Source organism: Vespula vulgaris, chromosome 13, assembly GCF_905475345.1.
Source record: "Vespula vulgaris chromosome 13, iyVesVulg1.1, whole genome shotgun sequence".
Classification (NCBI taxonomy): Eukaryota; Metazoa; Arthropoda; class Insecta; order Hymenoptera; family Vespidae; genus Vespula; species Vespula vulgaris.
Window position 1 is genome coordinate 2,544,313 of NC_066598.1, and position 24,842 is coordinate 2,569,154.

Consider the following 24,842-nt stretch of genomic DNA (forward strand, 5'->3'; position numbering starts at 1 on the left):
TAGAGATTAGAAAATTTTTAATGAGAGATAACAATTATTGAGAATTTTTAAAAAAGATATTTTTCTTTAAGTTTAAATATCGATTCAATATATATATATATATATATATATATATATATATATATATATATAGTATTAAAAATATTGATAGATACGAAATTGGAAAAATAAATGGGAAAGATAGCAATCAAAGTAGAAAGTTCTATGGTGTGGAGAGACAGTAAAAAGACGAATCGCCTTTTATCATCTGGGAAACAGGCTGGATACGAAAGTCATAGATACGTCGACATCATGGAGCCAAGAAGGTTTTACAAGATCTGGAACTCGTAAAATTTCTGGAAGATGAGCACGTTGCATTAGGATAATAGACTAGTTTAAAGAAAATCAGCTAAAAGAACCTATGAAAAAAAAGTTTCAAGAATTCTAATTTTGTCTTCAAAAAAAAAAAGAAAAAAAAAAGAAAAGAGAAAAAAGATAGAAAAAAATTAACAAAACAAACAAACAATTAAAAGAAATAAAAAGATTCACGTATTCTATATAATTTACCTAAATTTTTTAACTGAATTTTATTAAAACGAAAATTTTATATTTAAATTCGATATCGAGACCTCTCGAGATCGTTGCAATATCATAAAGAAGAGAAAAATCGAAAATCGTTCTTACGATATCTCTCGTTTTCTATAGTTTATACTCTGAGAAAATAGGAAAAATGATATCAGAGAGAAAGAGAGAGAGAGAGAGAGAGAGAGAGAGAGAGAGAGAGAGAGAGAGAGAGAGAGAGAGAGAGAGAAAGAGAAAGAGAGAGAGAGAGAGAGAGAGAAATTTAGAGAAATCTAGAGAAATCTAGCTTTTCTAGAAATCTAAACGTGAGTGCTCGCTGCACGAGAAATGTGAAATTGCTCTAGTGTCCGAACGGCGAATTGGAGTAATAAAACGAAGGAGGGTAGTTGCGAAATCCATTTTCTAATATATACCTGGGGGCGGTTTATTCGATTTAGTGAACGAAAAGAACGAATTTGAGTGTTTCACCTTCTGATAATATTATTATTACTATTATCGTTATTATTGCTGTAAACTTAGATATATAAAAGTTGATTTTTCTCTTAGAAATTTCATGAAGTACTTTCTTTTTATCTTTTATTTTATATAATAATAATAATAATAATAATAATAATAATAATAATAATAATAATAATAATAATAATAATAATAATAATAATAATAATAATAATAATAATAATAATAATAATAATAATAATATCCTTTCTTCTCTTTTTCTTTTCTTTTTCATATCGTATATCATAAAAAATCTAAGTATTATCAAATTATATAACTGCAAATTATAATATAACACGACAGAGTATTATGGGATTGAAAGGGAGTTAATTACGATTGACTCGGATAAATTATCAAATACAAAGGCAATGGTTAATGATTTATAGGATGACTAAGCTAAACTGTGGCCAAACATCATTGTGTAAACCTAATAGACAATACTCGATATTTGAGCGTTGAACTAATGGACACAAGTTTGGTTTACTAGTTTCTCTCTCTCTCTCTCTCTCTCTCTCTCTTTCTCTCATAGTATCAGAGAGAATATTCATTAATCATATGTTCTATATCTGACATGAGATTGCATTACGATTATATTATTCAGTTTGATAAAATTAATGGCTATCAAAGGGAACAAGATTCGACGTTAGTCGAACTGTTGATTCATGTTGTAACACCACTAGAACTTGGAAACCTCGTCACGTTTGTTTTCCAAAGGATTTAAGAGAGTTTCATCTAACGTGTGCTTGCGTAGCTTGATCTATCTTGCGGGTAAACTTTCGCAAGTAAGTTCAGGATAAAAGGATAGTTAATTGAGAAACATTTTCCTATTATCGAATTCAAGATAAGATAAACCTGTAATTTGTTCGTTGTTTAAGTATAAAGGAATTTTTATTTAAAAATGCAGAATTAAAAAAATAAATTAATTAGTTAAAAGATATTGATCAAAATAAATATTTTAAATTCGATAAGGATCAAGCGATTATGTCGTTTAAATATAAATCGATTGTAAAAAAAAAAAAAATATAGAAATATAAATTATCAACATTATAATATTAAAGTGTAATAAATATTTAAATTGAAAGAAATTCGATATGAATCAAGCGATTATTGTTCACGACAAAATGCAAATCCTCTTCTAAATCCCAGGAGTAACGTATGATTAAACCAGACTACTATAAGCTTGCATGATTCGATTGATTTTCAAATCCAGTTTGATGCTATGCACTCTAGTCAGTCTCTGTAATATTCAATAGTAATTAATGCAATCAGCAATTCTAAATCCTACGTATGTACTTGTAATATTCAAATATCTGTGATATCGATCGATACACACTTCGAGATTAAATGATTCGGTTCAATGAAAATTTTGATTTTTCAGCGCCAATAAATAGGCAAAATCGTTTAATACATTTGGAAAAATGTGTTGCATATCTGCAGGAGTAAATAGTTGCAGTATTTAAAAGTATTAAAATTAACAGAATAATTATATATAAATTATATATATGTAATTATATGTATATAATATACGTATAAAAGTATTAATTAATAAAAAAACTGATAGGATCGAAGAAAAAACGGTTTTCGATATAAAATAAATAAAATCTAGTTCCATTAAAATTGATATTACGTTTGTAAAAAAAAGTAACGATGAGAAACCATAAGAATTCTCTGTGTAACATAGAAAGAAAAATGTTTCGACATTTATGAAATGTCCTGAGCAGAATTGTCGAAAGTTAAGTTTTCCAAAGTGAATTTATTTCGATAATTTATTGAGGTCAAATGCGAAGTTATTATTTTCATTAATATCACGAGAGTTTTCTTTTGATTGTTTGATTTGCAATAAACAAATAAAAAAGAAATTTTATAGACGATATTAAAACTTCTTCGATATAACATGTATTCGTAACATTGCGTAGATCGAATCGTTTATCGTCGTAAATTTATTCTTCCTTTTTCCTGTTTCTGTCGTATAACAGTGAGAACGATGTTTCTACGCTCGAAAAATTCGATTAAATCGTTCGAGGTTAACGAATTTTCTCTCTCTTTTTTCTCTCTTTCTATTTTCTCCATTCAATTCATGAAGATAACAACGAAACGTTCATCGTATTTTTAGTTAATAAAAGTGAAACGAATGAAGTTGCTTGTTGATGCTTTTACAATCTCATTTGATGACGTTTTCATTAATATGAATTTTTGTTATCGTTGGTTTTCTCCTTTTTTTACTTGTTTCTTTTCTGCATAGCTACATAGGTAACAGGTGACCTATTTTCAATTATGAGTTTATTCTTTCTTTCTTTCTTTCTTTCGTTCTTTCTTTCTTTTAATGTTTAAGGTACGTTTTACGGTTGGAGTGTTACACAGAACTGACGTTTATCAACATAAATGTGAAAACCTGTTTCGTAAGTACATGTATACAACAATACTATAAATGTTTCCTTTGAAATTCTCTATAAAAATGATAGTATCGATAATAAAAGTTGAAAAGTATAAGCTCGAGGATGCTTCCCTCTCTCTCTCTCTCTCTCACTCTATCTATCTTTCTCTATCTCTGTCTATCTCCTTATCCATTTCTCTCTTGTAAAATAACACATAACTTAAATATACCTAGATACATAATGTTTCTTATGGTCGACGTAAAAGTATGAAAGAGTTTCGATCAAGTGTTTTTACCTTACATTTTCTTCCGACATTCGTAGAGAGTGAATAATACTTAAGATACACGATCCATTAAAAGAAATATGACGGATACTTGAAATTGGTATAACGTTTATAGGGTAAGTTTCTTCTTAGAAAGACATTCTTCTGTTATCGATCTTTTTCTATAAATAAAGTCGATTTTCTTTGCTCTTCTCTTTCACTGTCTTATCTTCCATTTTCCTTTCTCTCTCTTTCTCTCTCTCTCTCTTTCTCTCGTTGCTCTTTTCTATACTATCTCACATATACATACATACATATATATATATATGCACATATATATTTGTACATGTAGCTATGTATCATACTTCGTATCTCTTCTCTTTTCCGTCATAGTATCTCTCGAAAGTTTTGAGAGCACCAGAATACTAGTTGTCACCTCGTATCGATGACTTCTTGACCTGAAATTGTTACACCCTCGACATACTTATTTAGGATCGCATAAGTACAGATATAAGCTTCATTAAAATCGTTGGTAACGTATTATATCATTAACGATTCATTTCCTCAGAAAATAGTTTTGTATTTGTCGAAATATATATATTTTTTCTTGTTTTATATATCTATATATATTTTATTTATAGACTTTTATATATTTTTTTTATAGACTTTATACCTTTTTATTTAAATAATAATAATTGTATTTTAAATAAATTCTTATATATTGAGAAAATGTTCATTGAATTATTCATCCCTGAGAGACAGAATGTCTCACATATCGTAGAATTTCAGATGATCCTTGTAAGACGTCTCAAGTATGCGTCAATGCTCCCAAAGCGTAACTCGTGTTACCTAAATCTACGATTAGATGGTTAGATTAGACTGCTGGGAAATTGAATGAATTTACTTTGACTTGTCGAGTATGTCCCTTGGCTCTTTGATATCTGTGTGTGTCTGTATATTGTATGATTTAGAAACTTAATGAATATATTAATCGTTTTCTCTTTAGACAATTATATTTTCTGATTATTAGAATGTATATGTACAATGAATATATTAATTATTAACATACACATTGTACATCTTAACCATCTGTAATTAAACATGTAAACTATCTTAAATTATCATCAAAGATAACTTGTTATTAATCGTTCTACCGTAAAATAGTTCTTCTTTTTGCTAAAGTTATCCGACTTGATCTATACAAATGATTTCACTATTTCAAGCGTATTTCTATCTTCTTAATACATTATATATATATATATCGCTCGTTTAACAAGAATTATCTTATCAAAGAAATTGTTTTTTAACTCTATAAAAAAAAAGAAAGAAATTAAAAAGAACGATGGATCTTTTCATGGCTTCATCTTTTTTATGAATAGATATTAATCAACTTTTCTATTGTTGGATTTGAGACGGATTTATCGATCTTATATATATATATATATATATATCAAAAGGTGGTGATTTCCTATAAAATTTTTGCAGAGTTGCGTTCTTTTCGAAAGAAATGTAAGTCACTTGGGAAAGCTCGAAGCTGCTCGGGTGTTCGGTTGATCCTATCGAAAGTTTGAAACTTGCAACTTTTTCATATAACATTTATTAGAAAAATATGATCTTACATCTGCACAGATGTGTCTTCTATTGTTGTGTTATCATCTTTCGATATTTATCAAACTCAAGAGTTTTCTTTAACATTATTTTCTTGTCTTGATAAATTTCATGGAATGTTACGCTTTCGATATAATCCAAAAGTATATCGAATAGACCTTAGAGAATTCATAGTAAGGTGGAAGGATGGTTAAAGGGAAGCCTCCTCAACTATGCAAGGTGTCTAAAACGTTTCTGATCATACACCTCCATCTTCATTCCTGTTATTCGAGCTTAGCGAATTTGACATTATCTAAATATTCGAAGTACTTACTCTACTGATTTGAGATGTAACTGTTGTTTTTTTTCTTTATTATTATTATTTTTTTGTTAAGTAATAATATCCAAATGATTTTATTTGTGTACAAAGTTTATCATGAATTAATCAATAATTTATCTTGAAAAGTTAATTATTAATTGAACATAATATTAAACGTGCATAATAATTAAATAAGATAATTAGAAATATATATCTGAGATATGATTAATCAACAATTCATCTTGAAAATTATCTACATGTTCAAAATAATATTAATGTAGATTAATATTGAAGCAGAATAATTTTAGATAGATCTAAAATATAATTAATCAATGGTGAACCTTGGATATTATATATAGTATTAGTGTCTCTCTCTCTTTCTCTCTCTCTCTCTCTCTCTGAATCTCGGAAAATGTGGATTGATATATGAATCTCCAGACTAAAAGCATTGCTTGTACGTGCCTTTAGCAAGATTTGCGACGTACAAAAGGATTTAAGGAAAGAGAATTCATCCGTGGAAAAAGATTCTGAAACGTATTGTCAAAGTTACCACGTTATCGTTTTTAACTTGTTCTTTGTTTTTTTTCCTGCTTTTTCTTTTTTCCAACGAATAAACTTGAAGAATTGCTTCTTTTCCGTAAAAACTTTGGAAAACATAATTAACTGGTTAGCATAGTCGAAAGATATCGTCGTTCATTTATTTCTTAGTATTGACCTACTTTGAAATACTTTAAATTGTTTATAACACCTTGAAAATTACATGTCAATTTGTATTACACAAAAGAGAAAGATCGATAATATTATATACACACACATATATATATATATATATATATATATATATATATATATAAATTAATGTAAAATAATAAAATATACATATATTTAAAGTGTTCTACAAGTTACATTTGAAATACAAATGTCATATGAATAGACGCAACCCAGTCACTTTTTGAAATTATATTTCAATTTTTGTGGTAAAATAAAAGAAGGAAGAAGATGCATTACATATTTTTCCATATTTCTTCATATATGTATATATTTTCTATCTCTCTTCTTTTTTTTTCTTTAGAGAACGAAGAATATAGGACGTATATATAGGACATACAGTCGTGAATTTTTTTTCGTACACATTCATCGATCGATTAAACAAAAATATGAGTTTCGTTTTTGAAAAACGAAGGATAGATACTGTTCGAAACGAGAGATGACACATCGTTCGGGTCTATTCGAGGTTTCCATTGTTAACAGACATTTCCCGTAGATGGAATCGTTATTCACCTTGTATGGTTGTACGATGCTATGCGTTCTCGAATTCGTTGCGTTTTCCAAATCGATTACTGCAGTACTTCTATCGACGTCAGCAACGGAATTTTAATCGTTTTCTCCTACGGCGAGGTAGGCTATGCCATAGGCATTTTGATTAAAATTTGCATTGTACCAGTACGTTTGTATTACCTTTATCAATACTCTTTTTAGTTTTTTCTTTTATTTTTTATTTTTTTTTTTATGGTATTATACCTTTAGGGTCTTTGTAAATGAACATTTCATTTTTAACTTATAATTGTTGCTTTTCGTTCTCAGTAATATATTCATTAATTCTTTATTTTATTTGGTATTGTATTGATGAAAAATTTATTCTATCGAAAAAGCATTACATGTAGTTTTAATATTACATTTATATTATATAAATAATGCGTATATCTTCTATAGAAACTTTTAATTTTGACTTTTAATTTTTATCTGAGCTGAAGTTTTCTTAGAAAGAAACTTGTTTATATAATGTTTAAAAGAGAAATAGTTTAGTAAAATCTTAAGTGTTTTCACGTTTGTATTTCAACAGGTAGTCAATTTGATTATTCAGGACAAGGAAAGTCTGTAGAAAAGTAAAAAAGAAATTTTAAGGTAGTTGAAAATACTTTAAATGCAATATAAATCTTAAAGTACTTTAAGAAAAATCGAAAATGTTCTTTCTTTAGCTTTTTATTTTTTTTACTATCTACTATTCAATCGTTTTCTTCGAGAAGCTCCATAAGATATTTTCATCGTTTAAAAAAATTTCAATCCTAAATTGTAATCTCGTTTAGTGAAGCGAAAAACTCGAGTTGGGATGATCGGATGTAAAAGAAGATTCCGTATAATTCCAGCTTTTACTTGATCGAGAATTTTTTTTTTGACTTTTTTCTCTCCCATCCTCTCTTGAACAATGATTGCCAAGTCCATCTTCTTCAAGCTCTTAACTTTATTCTACGATTGTGAGGACCTTCTTCGTTCGATTGGTTTCTTTTTTAGTTTTAGTATTAAATCGATATTTTATTAAATATTCTCTTTTTAATCATAACTTTTTATAGATATCTCTTCGGTTACAACTGTATCGTGAATTACTTGTATTAATTATTGCACCTAAAGATATGTTTCGTTCTATACATCGCCGATAATATTATTTACAAATGTCATCTATATCTGTAAGTTTTTTATCCTTCATAGTATGTAATTATGCTTTCCGAAACTGTATGATGTTGCATAATAAGAGGAATAAAAAGTTCTTTACTGATAGATGGCGCTTGCAAGCAACATTATCGACTTTGTATGGAACATTGTTCTTATTCGGGCATTTATTTATTTATTTTTTAATTAATAATAACAACAAATTAATATAATTATTAAATATAATTTTTAGACTTGTATTATAAATTATTTTCATTTATTGTTTCCTGGATTAGAAAATTTATATTATTTATTATATTTATTTCTTTGATTTTTATAATTTTCAAACTATTCTCAGATTACTCTTAAAATAATTTCATTTCTTGAATGTCTTTAGAAATTTTGCATCATTGTATATTATTTCTCTGTTACTCTCGCTTATATTCGATGTTATGCAGGTATGTACGTGACATACCAGGGAGGTATCTTCCTCGTATTCATGGTTACATCCTCCCAAAATGTCATTTTACTAACAACAATAAGGTCACGCATATGTGAACATGATCCTTCGTAAATTAATATATATGTATATATATAGCAATTGAAATTTCGATTAGATCTTCTTAATCATTATTTTTCTCTCTTATCACTTTTTGATTTTCATCATCATTTCTCGAACATTACTTTTATTTCAAAGATAAAATGACTTGTTACTTAAGAGAATTTCAATAGAATCGATAAGAGTGTTTTTTCAAAAGTTAAAAAACTACAAAAAAGAATAAAACGAGTGCCAGCATCATTAATTACTTCATTAGATTTCTTTCTCATTTTTATCTGTCTTTTTTCTTTTTCTTTTTCTTTTTGCATCTTTACGTATCTGAAATCTTCCTTTAAATCAACGTTCTATTTTTGTAAGAAACTTGAGGAAGAAAGTTCAGACTTGTTCAACTGATTTACGCGATAGAATAATTAAACGTTACGTCGAATAATCTATTACGATGTTCTCCTGTAACGTAGGACTTGATTGTAACTTAATGAGCTCGATCGTTACTTGAGTCGATCAGTTTCTCTAGAATTCGATAAAAAGCTGGGATAAAATTATTTTTCGGATCTTTTCTGTCTTTAATAATATAATCGACAGACGACAATCTTAACGAGGAACGAAATGCATTTTCGATGGAAAACGTTTTTTTGTTTGTTTTTTATTCTTCATCCTCAAAATTAAAAGGTTTCCATTAAGAAAAAAAAATTTCATGATTCAACAGTTCCAACGAATATAATAAATGAATGATAGTTTTATATATATTTTTTTTATCGTCGGTGCTTTTATTATAGAGAGAGAAAGAAACAGAATGAAAAAAAGAAAAGCGAAAGAACAAAGAAGAAAATGCAAGTTAAGAGAACAAGTTGCTAAAAGAGATCGAATGGAAACGAAGAAAATTCTTTTCTCATACTCGGCAGAATTTCACATTGATCGCTTCTATCGGATTCCTTCCACGTATATAAGATAGGAAGATAATAATTCCTTCTCGCTGATAGTCCTTTTCCTTCCTTCCTTCTGCCTCACTTTCTCTCTCTCTCTCTCTCTCTCTCTCTCTCTCTGTCACTCAGTTCGAGGGTAGAATTATTATTTCATCAAATTAAAGGTTCAATATTTAGTCGAGAGAAAAGATCCTTGAATTATGCATGCCACCTCGAAGAATAATTTTGAGTGTCTTTGGCTTATGTGTTAGCCAACGTAATTTTCTTTTCAACCCAGGCAAAAATTGAACTGGCTTTTTTAAGCTTTTCATCTAACGTAAAAATGCTCGAGAAACGTTCTAAGTTTAGTTTCCGTTGTCTTTTCTCTTTCGTTTCTCTTCTTGTTCCTTTTATTCCTTTTTAAATCTCTCACGAAATATCACGAAATGTTCTGTCTCTTTCTCATATTCGAAATAATAACTACTATACAGGAAACGTTGCAATAGTTTTTTGTTCTTTTATACAATCTAATTTTCCATTTTTAAAATTAGATTATCACTGTAAATGAATAATAGGAAAAACTTTGAATATTAACTTTGAAATATTGTTTTGACATTATGTAAATGATTAGGGAATGAATCATTAGCATATGATAATTAATGTCCAATTTATATTCTATGACTTGGACGTACACAAGTTTGAGTTTAGTTTGGTGAGAAGTTGAGAACAAAAATTTTTGTTACGAAATCGTGATCCGAATTTGTATTCTTACCTATCTTAGAAATATATCTAAGATATTTTTCCTAAGGGGGAAGGAGAAATCGATATTACCGTCTATTACCGTTCCTGGCTTGTAAGAAGTAGAAGTAGAAGTAGAAGTAGAAGAAGAAGAAGAAGAAGAAAAAGAAGAAGAGAAAGAAAAAGAAGAAGAAAAAAAAAGAAGAAGAAGAAAAAGAAAAAGAGAAAGAAAAAGAAGAAGAAAAAAGAAGAAGAAGAAGAAGAAGAAGAAGAAGAAGAAGAAGAAGAAGAAGAAGAAGAAAAAGAAAAAGAGAAAGAAAAAGAAGAAGAAAAAAAAGAAGAAGAAGAAGAACCTTTCGAATATATCCCTCCTAAAATGGAGCAAATACGAGAGCCATTGGTATAATACGGATAAATAGAGCTAGGAAGCCCGATTTCTCAGTCTGTTTCTTCCAAGTAAAGGACCACCCATTGGGATCGTAAAAGCTTTACCAGATGTTGCCTGATACTTCGATAACACCCACGCTGATAATAATTTCATTCGGATAATTTCCAGTTTCGATATGTTTCATCATTTCTCTCTTTCTCTTTCTCTTTCTCTTTCTTTCTTTCTATCTATCTATCTATCTATTTATCTTTCTCTTTCTATCTCTTTTTATATCTTTCTAGCTAATTTTGTGTATTTACTTTTATCTATATCTATTTTTAAAATTATTATCTTCTCAGTTTATTTTTCTTTTTCTTCCTGTTTTCTCTTTCTTCTTTTCATTCTTTTCCCGTTAACCTCTCTTTCCCAACCCTATCCCCTTCCTTCAATTCTAGTTATCTCTTTCGTGTTATCCGATTGATCCCTTCTGTTAACACGAATACAACCATATAGTTTGACGTAACTACCAACCTAACAAAACAAGACCAATTTTAGCACTTAAATTCCTTCGAAAGCGTGCAAACACACACAGAAAATGTATTTCCCATCGATGTTAGAAACGTTAGGTTAAAAAAGCACAAGGTTACTGCGTACGTAACAAAAATAGTGTAGACCTTGACAAGAAATGAAGTATGCAAAATGTTACAAAACAAAAAATAAAATAAAATAAGAGGAAGAAAAAAAGAAAAGAAAGAATGGAAAAAAAAGGAAAAAGATATTAATTATCGAACTTGACGTAGCGTAACGCACCGAGAGATTTATATTATACCATCGAAATTTTCTTGCTAACTCAGTAACGATTTGTCATACTCCTCGAATTTGTCATAGTCAGCGAATTTAAGCATACGCGCTTGCACACACACACACGCACACAGAAACACATAGAAAATCGTTATTCAAATAAAAAGAATATTACAAGGACTTACCGATCGATCGAGATAGCCATCAAAGTGAAGACACTCGCACAAATAGTGAGTACTGCGACGAACTGGCAAATCTTACAGTAAAGGGTACCAAATGGCCAATGACTGTTGAGCATGTAAATGTAATTAAATGTAACGTTCAACGTTGACACCATGGCATCCGCTATACTGAGATTGACCAAGAAGTAATTGGTTACTGTACGCATCCTCTTGTGCGCAAGGACAATCCATATGACTATTAGATTTCCACCGGTTGCAACGATGATCATACCGGCAAACAGCAAGCTCCATATCATTTGTCTCCACCATGGCAGTATGAATTGATTTTCTTTTTCAAGATTCGTCGAGTTTATGTCGTTCTCGTATATTGAGGTATCGAAGGTGTAATTGCCGAACCATAATAACGACGTATTCCAAGAATAATTATTTATAGAATTGAAAGAATTTTCCAAGGGCTGCATCGTGAGCTTTTCTATTTCACTTCTTTATTTTCGTTTTTATTCTCTTCTTTCTTTCTTTCTTATTCTTTTTTTTCTTTCCTCTCTTTCTTCTCTTTTATCTTTCTTTTCTTTTTTCCGACGGATTCTTCTCGACGTCCTTATATATTTTCGATGTCAACGATTTTCCTTGATCAATTTCATTTTGCATTTCTTCTGTATTTTATCTGAATAGTTTGCATGATTTATTATCATCAAACAAATGATAGAAATTATTATTTGGGACGAACGTCCCTATCACTTATAGATCATTTATATAATAACGATCAATTGATTTTACGATGCCTCTTGTGATAGTTATAACACAAGACATTATATTTTGGATTTTATCAGTTTATTATTTATTACACAGTTTCAACGACGGATTCACTAATCGACGCCATGATTTTAAATCGTGCAGATCGATGTAACGAAAATCTTTGGCTAACATCATGAATAACGAAAGAAAATAATAATTAATTATTATGGTCCTCTTATTGATCGAAATTCATTCATAGTATTCTCACTTCTTTAAAAAAGAAAAAAAATTTACAAGAATTCTCTTGATTTATTTTTAATGGGGCACACAAAAACATAAAAATCACATTTGCACTTTTGAATTCTTCTTTAATTTTTTTTTAAAAATGCAAATCTGTTTTCATTAGTTCCATGTCGATGATATTAAATACGATCTGGTGAGTTACTATATCGATCCTCTGATTATAAGCCAAAACAGGCCACCCTTTTTCTCTTTCTTCTTCACTTTTGTTTCATGCACGAGTACCCTTTAATAGCCAGCTGTTCTCGTCTCGATTCGTCGAGTTTGCTCCATCAGTATTGTTCCCATAGATTAATGTTACTTTTGGAAAGATGAACCTAATTGAATTATTCACTTTCACCTTTTCTTTTTTTACATTTTATCTCCGTTATTAACTTCAAAAAGATATTAAAAATTTCTAAGGATTTTCTTTTTTAATGATCGATTTTCACGAAAATAAAGCTTTTTTCCTGCCTATATGAGATAGAACATCATCATAACTTTTGTATATAAACGTAATTTTTATTTGGAAAAATTTGCAACAAAAGAAAAAAGAAAAAATATTTTAGAGCCTAAAAGATATCAAGAAGATTAATGACATTTATTCAACGAGAATGATCGATAACTATAATAATCTAAGCGATCGAAGAAACCAAAGAATATTATTCTTCCTTTCGTCTTGGCTTACATCAACAACGATAATTTTTCTTCTTGCTCGTAGAGTATAAACCAAATAGGACGTTCTTAATGGATTCTTCTTTTTATATCATATCAACTTCCGATGGACTTTCATTTATTCTTATTAGTATATAACTCAATATCGTCGTTGATGCAAAATTTTCTCCTATTATTTGTTATCGGCAGATTTTTTCATTTTTGTCGTCCATCGAATAGAAGTTGATTAAGTAGATTTAGAAAATCTTGTTCTTACTCGAAATTTTTAAATGTTTCTTTTCAAAATTTATCTTCGTATTCGTTCGTCTCTTTCTTTCTCTCTCTCTTTTTCTCATTCAATAAAATACACTTGTTTCTCTCGTGAAAAAGCTTTGTTTTAAGAAGAAAAACAGTAATGTCTCATGTGTCCGTAGAAATTCACGTGGAAGAAGAGGAGAAAAGTTTTCTCCTAGGAAGGTTTTACTAGAAGATTACATTAAGAAGAAAAGCTGGAAGGATTCGTAAATTGAACACAATCAGCTGACGATAAATGGTAGAGGGATATGGACGGATATTATGTCAGACGATCCGTTCGATAAGAATTCGAAAATGAACTTCAGTTTTGGAAGAATAAATTTTATAAAAAAAGAGAAAGTGAAATAATGTGTGTGTGTGTGTAAGAGAGAGAGAGAGCTTTTTCCTCTTCGACGACGATATTAAGAACTTCAATGGTGAATACGATCCTTTTTCTTCCGTGAAGTCCTTCAAAGCATTTCGTCACGTTTGCAATTTTCCGAAGAGCTTCTACCACTTGACCTAAAACATAAATTATGAAGGTCTATTAGTAGTACCATTAGTGATACCTATCCATCACTTTTTCTGTTTCTTTTCTTTTTTTTTTACGCTCTCTGCGCGATCATTGCTTATTTCTATACAATTCATTTTATTGTATCTGGAAAGAAGTTCAATCGAGTTGATAGACAGGATTCTTTTTTTTTATTTCTCTAATAAAGTTCTCTATTTTTTTTTTCTTTTAACAATCAATTTCATTATTTTCATTTGAAGAAGAAAAATAAATATCGGTTAGTCAGAGATAGGATTTGTTAGTTTTCCGAGTGATCATTGTCTACTTGCGTAGACTTACAAAAGAATTTAAATAGTTCCTCCGTTATCACTTTAACGATTAATTTCATTTTATTTAAAGGAGAAGTTCAATAACTGACAATTAGGATTTTTGAAGGTCTATTGTTATTCGCTATTTTTCATGATTAATTTCATTCCATTAAAGAAGTTAAATAAAGCTAGTAAGACTTTTTTGCGTCTTCTTTTTTCCTTTTTTTTTAATTTACTTGTTATTGTCTATTCTTTCAAGATTAATTTCATCGCATTTAATGAAGAGAATGCAAAAATTAGAATAGAGAACGAAACGTGTATAAATTCAACAATTACGTTGCACTGTGTCTCGTGAGGAATTCAATTATAAAACTGGATCATGGTACTCGATCGTTTCAATCGAGATAACTCACCGATTGGTCCTGTCATTTTTGACATGCCTTTATCTATATTTTTCTCTATTTGCTTTTTCCTTTTTTTTTTTTGCTAAATGATCACACTCGTTGCTCCAATGAGTGATGAGTGAAATAGAATCGATTTTATTGGATTTATAGAAATGTGAAGATATGTTATAGAAAATTACTACTCGTAGAAAACGAAGTTGAAAATTAAATTAAAGAGGGAAAATGTCGGATCTTATATAAAACTCTTCTTTATGTGCAGACACTTAAGTATACTTTCGAGTTAGGTACTATCTTCTTGAAACGTAATACAGATATATATCTAACAATAAGTATGTACTCGAACAATTGATCTTCTCTTACTTCTACACATATACGTGTTTTAATGCGAGAAACAGTGAAAGGGGTACTGAAGTATCTCTTAAGATCCTTCGTCGTCTCTAAATAATCAGAATAAAATATTTACTCGATACCCATTGTATAACACGTTGAGAGCCAACGAAGGAAAAACGAATGTAAACATGGAATCCTTCTTTTTAATTGATATTGATCTTTAATTAGAATCATTGAATTAATTGAGAAGAAAATTGGTTCTTTTTCTTCACATTTATTGATAGACATTAGTATGTCTCTTGTTATTTACTTTTTAGACTCTATTTTTTTCTAATTTTTATTTTCTCGTTTAATTTTCTGAGAAAATCTCAAAGAAGATTTTTGTTTATTTTTACTTTTTTTTCTCTTTATTTGTTTTTTTAAAATTTATTTTTACTAAATCGCAGAAGATGTTTAAGGTGATCTTCTCTCCCCAATATAACGATATTTAATTAGATTTTCGATGATATATTTATTTTGGTATTTATCGGTCTAGCAGTAGCTTTGTTGGAATACAAGTATCGAAAACGTATTGGTTTTCAGTCACTGAACATAATACTAGTATCAAAATCAAATCGGTTTTAAATCCCTGCATAGGGATGTTTATTACCAGATCTGGAAGTGTATCTATTTTTTTGGATTGGAGTTTCACTAAAGAGGGGATTGTGGTTTAATAGAATAGGACCACGCCCTAAAAGTTAACCCGACTCCCTTTAAAAATAGCTCCGTTCCCTTTCTAGTTAGCCCTCTCTCTAGTTAGCTCCCATTTTTTCAAAGTTAGCCTCTCTCTCACTCTAGCTAGTCTTTGCCTACAAAATTAGTCTGGCCCTTTAAAAATTGCATCGCTCCTCTCTAGTTAGCCTTCAACCCCTACAAAATTAGCTCCTGAGATACATTTCCTTTCTGAAGAATTACGAATAACTGTTTTATCCTTTTATATTCTTGTTGCCGTGGACGTACGTGTTTGGATTTCGTAGAGAAAGTTTTAAAAGTCTCGTGATATTACTCCTTGCGTGCGTTTTTCCTTTTCGAAACAAATACTACCATTGTTTCTTTCGACAAAAAAAGAATTAAAAAAGTTTTTATTCACTTTTCAAACCCAATAATTGAATGAATGAATGAATGAATGAATGAATAATTGAATGAATTATTAAATCATGTGAAAAGAATGTTAAATCAATTATTTATTTTTTTCGCAATGAGTTTATAGATATTCTAATTCTATAGTAATGTAATAGAATCATGAAGTTTACAAATTTATTTTTAGAAATTAATAAAAACGAACAATCAATTAGAAGAAAAATATTTGTTTCTTGTTTGATCGTTATAACGAAAATATATTTGGTAAACTTTTTAAGATATTGTAAGTATAATATGATGATATTGACCAGAGTAATGATTATAGTCAGGCGTGTCGTCGAACGCATCGAGGGCACGTGAAACGTAACGTAACGTAGCGTTGCGGTGGGACGATGGCCGTTGAAAATAAAGCAATTAATGGTTGAATGTGTTTCTGCCATCTGAAAATAGCCGGTGATCGATGAGAGCGGTGGAGAGAGGAGAGGATTGTGGGAATCGTGTGGCACAGTGGTGCGGTGACCCTGTCTCTATACCACCCCTTTCTCTTTCCTCCAACTTCTCACGTCAGCCCTCCTGATAACAGTCCGACTATTTTCGGTGTATTCCCCTTGCTCATTCTATGATAGTTAACTTTTAACCTTTGATCTATCATTCTAATCTACATGTTTCGTATCAATCTGTTTTTTTTCCTTCTTTTTTTTAGTACCAATGAGCAATTAAATAAACGGCATATATATCGTGGCCGATCGAAAAAATATTCTTAGCTAATTTTAAAGAATCTATTTTTCAAGAATTTTTAGGCTAATTTTATTTTGTTTCTTTTTTTTCAAGTTGTAAAATATTAAAAGAGCCTAGGAAATTTTGGCACTACCCGTGCTTACTTTTGAATTGATGAATGTTAATTTGAGAAAATTTATGATTATTTTAAATATTAAATTTATAATTATTTCATTATTTCATAGAATTAAAGCGAAAGATATGTAAGATACAGAATTTAAAGAAAATAATATTGGGGGATGTTTTTACACTAGATTATATAATATCGGATTATATTAAAATATTATTAGACATTTTGGATGGATGAAAGAGCGTTCATTTGGTCGATTTTCGACTGAAGGTACGAGTAGAGGTAGCCTTGAGGCAAAACTGCGTCAAAAGAGCTTAGCGTCACGAGACTTAGATAAACTTTTTACTCGGTTGAACGTTTAAAGTGCCTTGAATACACAGACACACACCCTCGAGCTCTCTTTTTTGCTGTTAAAATTTTCATCTTCATCTTTCCTATTTTTCGTGAATAATAATCGAGAAAATCAAGAATCTTGCTTTATTTTAATCTCGTTAGTATTTTTCGATCATTTATAAAATATAAAGATTAGTTTTATCGGACGATTAAAATAAATTTAAAAAAATATTGATAGGAATGAAGAAAAAATGAAATGAAAAAATGTAAATACTTCTTGTTTAAATTCTTGACCACATCATTTCCAACTGTCCGGCCTTCTCTTTTCGTAGGATTTTATTACTCAACGTACGTACTCTGTTTCGCCTCGGATTTCGCCTAAAAGGCTAACCGGAACTATGTTTCATTCTTGTCACCGCATTGTTCTCAGTCGAGATTTATTTGACACGTCCTACGTGTTCCTACTCTTCGAGTATACCAACTCACATAAATTGAAACAAGTTAGCTAGAATCATATTACCTTGTATGTTGGCTGAATGAAATTTTTTTCTGTTTCTTTTTCGAATTTTTTCTAATTACTTAAATAAAAAAATGTTGCATCAGATAGTCCACATTAAAGCTGATAACTTAAATCAATTAAGAAATATTTAGATCGATCCTGAAATGATTCATTGAAAAATTGAATAAAATCTTTTCACTTAAGATTCTTAAGCAATTTCATTCGATTTTATAAAGTATTCAGGTAATGAATTCATATTCAAAGCTGGTTTTTGGATAAGTCAGATAAATAAATAGGTAGATAGATAGATAGATAGATAGATAGAGAGAGAGAAATGCAAGGAAATGGTATCTCCAAGTAGTACTGAGAATGCAATTCGGTACAAAGCAATCAGCCGGCCGGAAATATGGTTACTTCCTACTTGGTCTGAGGAAACCGGACGAACCTTGGATTTGGGCTATTCCTGCCAGAATAGCAGCCGCAGGAGAACGTGTTACTACTTCACATTCGTGTTATTGTCAAGATATCGAATCGTTCAGAATCGAGCTTATATTTTCTCTCTCTTTTTCTGTTTTTTTTTTCGTCTTTTTTCTTTCTTTTTCATTTCTCTCTCTCTCTCTTTCTTTTTATGTTTTTATCGAAATAACGAAGAACATTCTTTGTCGTAAATGTCGAGGACATTTTTCTTCTTAAGTTGATCACTACACTGCACAGCATCAATCCTTTTTACTCTCTTCTTATCTTTTTTATTGTCTGCTTCTTCGCTCAACCAGAATCTCGACATTATTTTCAAGACTTTTTACAACGTACCACTACTTCTCTGTTCTTTCTTTTTCTTATTTTTTCTTTTTTCAGCACAGAGATCTTTGAATTTCTTTTGACTTGTTGCCTCTCGCCAATTTTTCTCTCATAAATTTAAACTTCGATAAAAATTCTACCCTTTCTCCCTATTTCATCCGTTCATACATTTATCGACAGATTCATGAAGATTTATCTTTATCTCATCGGAGAGTATTTTTGTATTGGAACAATCTATAAATCATTGCTATAAATTTTTGGGATACTTGATAATTAACTGCTCGAAAATGTTTTCCCATAGGTTAGATATATTTTCTAGAGATTTACACGATCATACTTATTTTTATGTTACGTATATGTGTCTCCTTGACGAAACATAAAACAATGTATTCATCTTTTTGAGAGGACAATGTTTATCGTAAGAAATCCCTTTACGAGCTATAGGAGAAACTTAAGTGAACGTGCTACAATATTATCTAGGAACATTCCCAAGCATAAAATATGTCATCTTAGGAAGAAATGTGATAGTAACATCTCGTCAAGGATATATATATATATATATATATATATATATATATACACATACGCGCACACATACACACAAACATTACTCATAGAACCAAATGAGTATACAATTGATGTTCACTTCGAAACGTTTAAACGATCGACGCTGATGTTTCTTGCAAACTTGACACGCGAAGCCTTCTGACAATTTCATGTCGAACGTTCACAAACCGATTTCCCGTGTGTACCAACTCAACCAGCACTTTGAATATCTCAGGGTTGCTTGTCGTTGTCACTAACAGACAGTCGACGATAAAGGGGAAATGTTTATTGGAGAGATCGTTTGAGATGCAAGTCCCAAGGAAATTCAAGTTATTTTAAGTACGATACTAAGAACAATCTATTATTGCGATTCCGATTAAAAACTTTTTGAATATATTAATATTATTAAAAACGATTAATATTTAGTTTATTATTTGGATTAGGCCTACTTTTTTTCTTTTCCTTTTTCTTCATTTTACAACATTTATATTAATAGGAGAGTAATTGTTTATATAATTTAAATTTAATATTATTGATTAGATTTAAAGACGATAGACTGCAGCAGCAATATCAATAAATTCCCTACAGTTGATCAAAACGTCAGAATTATTTTTAGTAATACTTTTTCGAATTTCAATGATTCTCATTGTTATCTCTTGGAAAAACTTTTTCCAGAATATATTTCCACTAAGTAATCTCGCTAGGGACTTCGTTGACACTTTTCAAATTTATCAAATTCTCGCTTCTCAAACGATGGATGAGACATTCGTATCGACGTTTTTCTTTAGACATTTTTTTGTTTCCTTTTTGAGGCTAAAGCAAAGACGGAAAGGGGTACAACAATGGCGAACAAAGGAGGAGAAAGGTCGGGGGAAATGGAAAGAAAGGACAAAAGAGAGAAAATCCAGAGACTGTAATTTCCGAGAACGAAGCATGTTCCGCAACAAAGATCTTCCTTATGCAAACAGCCTTGTAGTATTGCACACCTGCAAATGCACCTTTTCTCTTTTGCAACTATTGAAATATTTCTTCCCGAATAATCGTATTTTACATTGCTTCAACGAACTCCTCATTTCAAATTCATCATACTGTTTAATATAACGAGTTATTCACACTTTGATGAAAATCTTTTATTTATTAGATTTTACAAATCTCCAATCAAAATTATATATAATTGAGAATAATTATTATATCATTATAATATATTCTTAACTATATATGATTTAGTAATTGTTTTAAGAATAATTGAGCATGTATATTGATGTATGATAGAAGATGATGTAGGATATAAGAAAAAAGAAAAAAAAGAAAAAAAAGAAAAAATAATTGTCGTCTTTCTTTCACTCGTTTTAACAATTCATTCAATTTTAAAAAGAAAGAGAAATTGTGAGAAGGTATATAGGAAGAAAGAAAGAAAGGAAGGAAGGAAGGAAGGAAGGAAGGAAGGAAGAAAGGAAAAGGGAGATAACAATGTGTTCTCTGATGCTCGCCAACGAAAATGAGTTCCCTCGTTGATTTCCCTACGCTCTATAACTCGCTTCCACAACTTTGGAATATTTATCGGAAAGCTATGTTCTACTGATCTACTCGTGATAATATGGAGACCGTCGTCCTCCAAGTTACTAAGAGACGAGAAAGATAAGCCTTTTGAGCGAACTTAAGTATGTCTTCTACCCTTTTAGATTTCTCTTCATTTCTTATACCTCAACGATTTCACGCGAAGAAATGAAAATATTTTATATGTATATATATATGTGTGTATATATATAAAATTATAGTAAAAAATATGAAAAAGAAATGAATAAATGAATAAATAAATAAATAAATACAGTTTTATTTTGTTTAATATTCCTCCAGAGGGATTTTCACATCGAATTCAAATCGTTTTCGATTTGTCATAAACCATTTGTATAGATTCCATTTCAGGGACATTGTTTACGATAGAGAAAACGCATAATTCTAAGTTTAACATATAAATTGGAAAAGATCGATCGGTAGATAGATAGATAGATAGATAGATAGGTAGATCGATTGATCTGATCGATTGATATTCCTACCTGCGAACGTTTTCCATGCTGATTGAATAATCTAACGTGATCATCTTTATCCTGTGAACATCGTGTTCCAAATAAAGGCGATATCGAAAATATATGGACGATGTTATGTCGTGTGTTAAATGCAATCGAACCTGCATTCACAATAATGCATCAAATCATCATTCCATAATAATATTCTTTCTTGTTCCTACATCGTATTTATTCAACAAATTATCGTGAATTTTCTATGAATAAGAAAAAAGAGAAATTATGTAAATATAGAAAAAGATGAATAAGAATTATTTACGATCAAATGTAAACCTAATTTTTATTCTGAATAATTATCAATATAAATAAAAGATTTTTTACAAATCTGAATCTTAAAAAATCTAAAGAAACAGTTATATCTGTCAAGTTTGTATGTATATTAAATAACTAATAATACAAAAATAGGAGAGAAGGAGACTGAGAGACAAAGAGAGAGAAAGAGAGAGAGAGAGAGCGAGAAGAGGAGAAGGACAGAGACAGATGCGATGGATGCAACACGCGCTAATAAGATTAACCTCGTGGTAATGGAGTACGCGAGGAGGTACCAGTCTCTTGCCAGAGAGGAGGCCTGATCGTGTTATCAAGACACCATCAATACTTCCCGAAGCAATCGAAGTACCAAAGCCTGAGAATATTTGCAAAAAAAAAGAAAGAAAGAAGAAAAAAGGCCAAAGACGTCAGCTGTCCGTTTTCAGCTCCAGTGAGTAGTAGTAATAAGTTTTAAAAGCGTTCTTATTATTTTTTAAAAGCTAAACTTCTTCAACGAAAATTTCATTTACTTTTATGAGAGACACATTATCCTTTAACATATTTTTTTTGTTTTCATATATTCTCTAGAGTATAATTCATGAAATACACACACATATACACAATGCAACACACACTAAACGGGGCTTAACGTTAACGATAATTACACTTAATGTGTATAATAAATAATCACAAATGTCTGACTAAAATCGTGATACATTTCGAAAGCATTTTCTAAAGCTACATACATATATATTATTTATATACGTACTTATGTATATATATGTATGTAGGTATGTACGTATCTACCGGGTATCTACGTAGGATTTGTTTCGAGCAAACACTTTCGGGCTTGTTCATTCGAACGTGATGCTTAAACTGATGAGACTAGACCAACATTAGTAATTTACGGCGAAAGTATCCAAATCGTTTTCAGGAAAATTTATCTTCGTAAGAATAATGAAAATCGATCTATCAAGATATGGTCTGCGATCAATGATAAATTACGTTATTTGTCATATTAATGAAGTAACTTGTCAATGTCTTGGTCAGTGATACGTTACCAAGAATCGAATTATTACCAAGTTCTATTCAAAATGTTCTAACTTGTAATATTCGAATCTATTTAAATCATAAATTTTTAATCATTATTCAAGAAAACTTTTCAATGGATTATCCTTATTCGTTTTCGTCGTCGTTGTCATAAGATTGGAAAAAAAAGAAATGAGGAAGAATGCAGGATAATACTTAAAGAAGACATATTTCTTATTTCACCCCAATTATTATATGACCCAAGTTCGTAATATAAACGTAGAGGATACCTTGTTACACTAAAAGTCTCGCTGTGTAGAATGAGAAGAGAGGTAGAATGGTTGCATTGTAGTTTCGTTCCAATTAAGTAAAAAAAAAAAGAAAAAATAGAAGAAACAAGAGAAAGAAAAAAAAGTCTCACGACTCCTTTCTGCGCTTTGATACTGTCTACCTACAAGGATTGTTAATTGCTTTTTTTCTTTTTATCCTTTTATATCCTACAATTCGATTATTGTATGACCTTTTTAAAAGGAATACGTTTGTTATTGATTAAATCTTTAAAAAAAGATTTCTTTTTTTCGGAAATAAAAAAAATCGAACATTTGTAAAATGTAACTTGTTCGAAACAAGTTTGCTAACGACAGGGAACATCTTTTCACGTAACAAAGTTACGTCATAGGTCTTTATTCCCTTCGTCAGTAACAGCAGTTTGGACGGATGAAATGTGTATAGGTTTAACAAGTGGAAACATGATACTTATCGAAGGGGATAGACTTTTTAGGTATAGAAGAAACTGTATCTTGATGGTATTTTCTTGTAAGTATGGATGCTTATATCTTTTTTTCTTTCTTTTCCTTTTTTTTGGGAAGGATCGATCAGACAAAGTGATCGAAAAAGTAGAAAAAAGTTTCGGTATAGAATTCCCTTGTTTCTTCTTCTTTTTTTTCTTATTTCTATTTTTTCTGAAGATTCGAAAATTAAGTAGAAAGTAATATTGAAAATAAATTTTTGTTGCTCTTCGTTAAAGAATCTTATCATAATTCCTTTTTATCAAATCTATATTTTTATAAAAAAAAGCTTAGTAAGATAAAATATACGTATATATAATATAAAGATTATTTCTCTCTCTTTCTCTCTTTCTCGTTAATCGGATTACTAATATTAAAATTACTGAAATATCACTAGATTATAATACTGTTAACTTTATATTTCTACGAGAAAATGGGATATTTATAAAGTGCTTAACTTTGAAAATATTAGAAGTAATACATAGCGACCGTGGAATAAGTTTTAAGATAAATTTACACGCATATCTTGGCGGCAGCCTATGTATCCATATTCGCTCGACTGGATCTCGCCCGTCCTTTTTATCTTGCTCCCTCGAACGCGTTTATCTCGTCGTTCCACGTGGATATACATACGAAAAGCAAGCATTACATCACGCGATCTCTTTTTACTTGTAAGACTTGGAGTATAGTCGACGTTCGACATGGCAGCTCGTGCGAACCAAAAGGGATCTCGTTTCTCGAAACGCTTCGTTGAATGAAAACGGTCAGGAACGGAAAGGATTCCAACAGAAATGTGTGCGTGAGTCTATATCTATGTGTTCGTACACACACACACACACACACACACACACACACACACACACACACACACACACATAGATCGTTTCTTGTACTTCCTTCGTTCGAAGGAGCACTCACGTTTTCTTTCGTACATTACTAAAAGCAACTTCGACAGAAAAGCTTTACTGCTTTTTCTTTTCCTATTTCTTTTTTTTTGAAAGATTTAGAGAGAGTGAGAGAGAGAGAGAGAGAGAGAGAGAGAGAGAGAGAGAGAGAGAGAGGAAGATAAAAGTCACGACATTATTCTTAGCTCGTCAAATATGAAAGATTAGGTTAATCGAAAATTGAAGAGAAAACGAAGATTTCTCCGTGGTAATTCATCAACGTAAACTTACAGCTCCGATGGCACAAAAACGTTAAGGTAGAAGTTTACGTTAACGAAGAACGCGATGAAGAAGGAGAAAGTGATGAAAACTTTTAATTACGTTAGACAGAGTGAGAGATTCTTCTTCCTCTCTCTTCTTTTTTCTTCTTTTTTTTCTTTTCTCTTTTTTCTCACCCCAAGTCTTTCCAGGATATAATGAGAAATGTTTGATGTTTGTAAGACTGAAATTAAGAGTAACCGGAATTGGTAGTAAAAATAAAGGAAGGGGACCCCATTGTAAAGAAGACAATATAGC

At 30.3% G+C, this 24,842-nt stretch overlaps 1 protein-coding gene across 3 annotated transcripts in view; it reads right to left on the reverse strand.

The window, feature by feature from the left end:
* LOC127068622 (tachykinin-like peptides receptor 99D) overlaps positions 1-24,842 on the reverse strand; it is a 65,806-nt gene that overhangs the window by 15,070 nt on the left and 25,894 nt on the right. For all 3 annotated transcript variants that reach the window (XM_051004975.1, XM_051004973.1, XM_051004974.1), the window contains one exon: positions 11,579-14,059. In XM_051004975.1, the coding sequence (XP_050860932.1) occupies positions 11,579-12,036 (458 nt within the window). In that variant the 5' untranslated portion in view covers positions 12,037-14,059. The remainder of the gene's footprint in view (positions 1-11,578; positions 14,060-24,842) is intronic.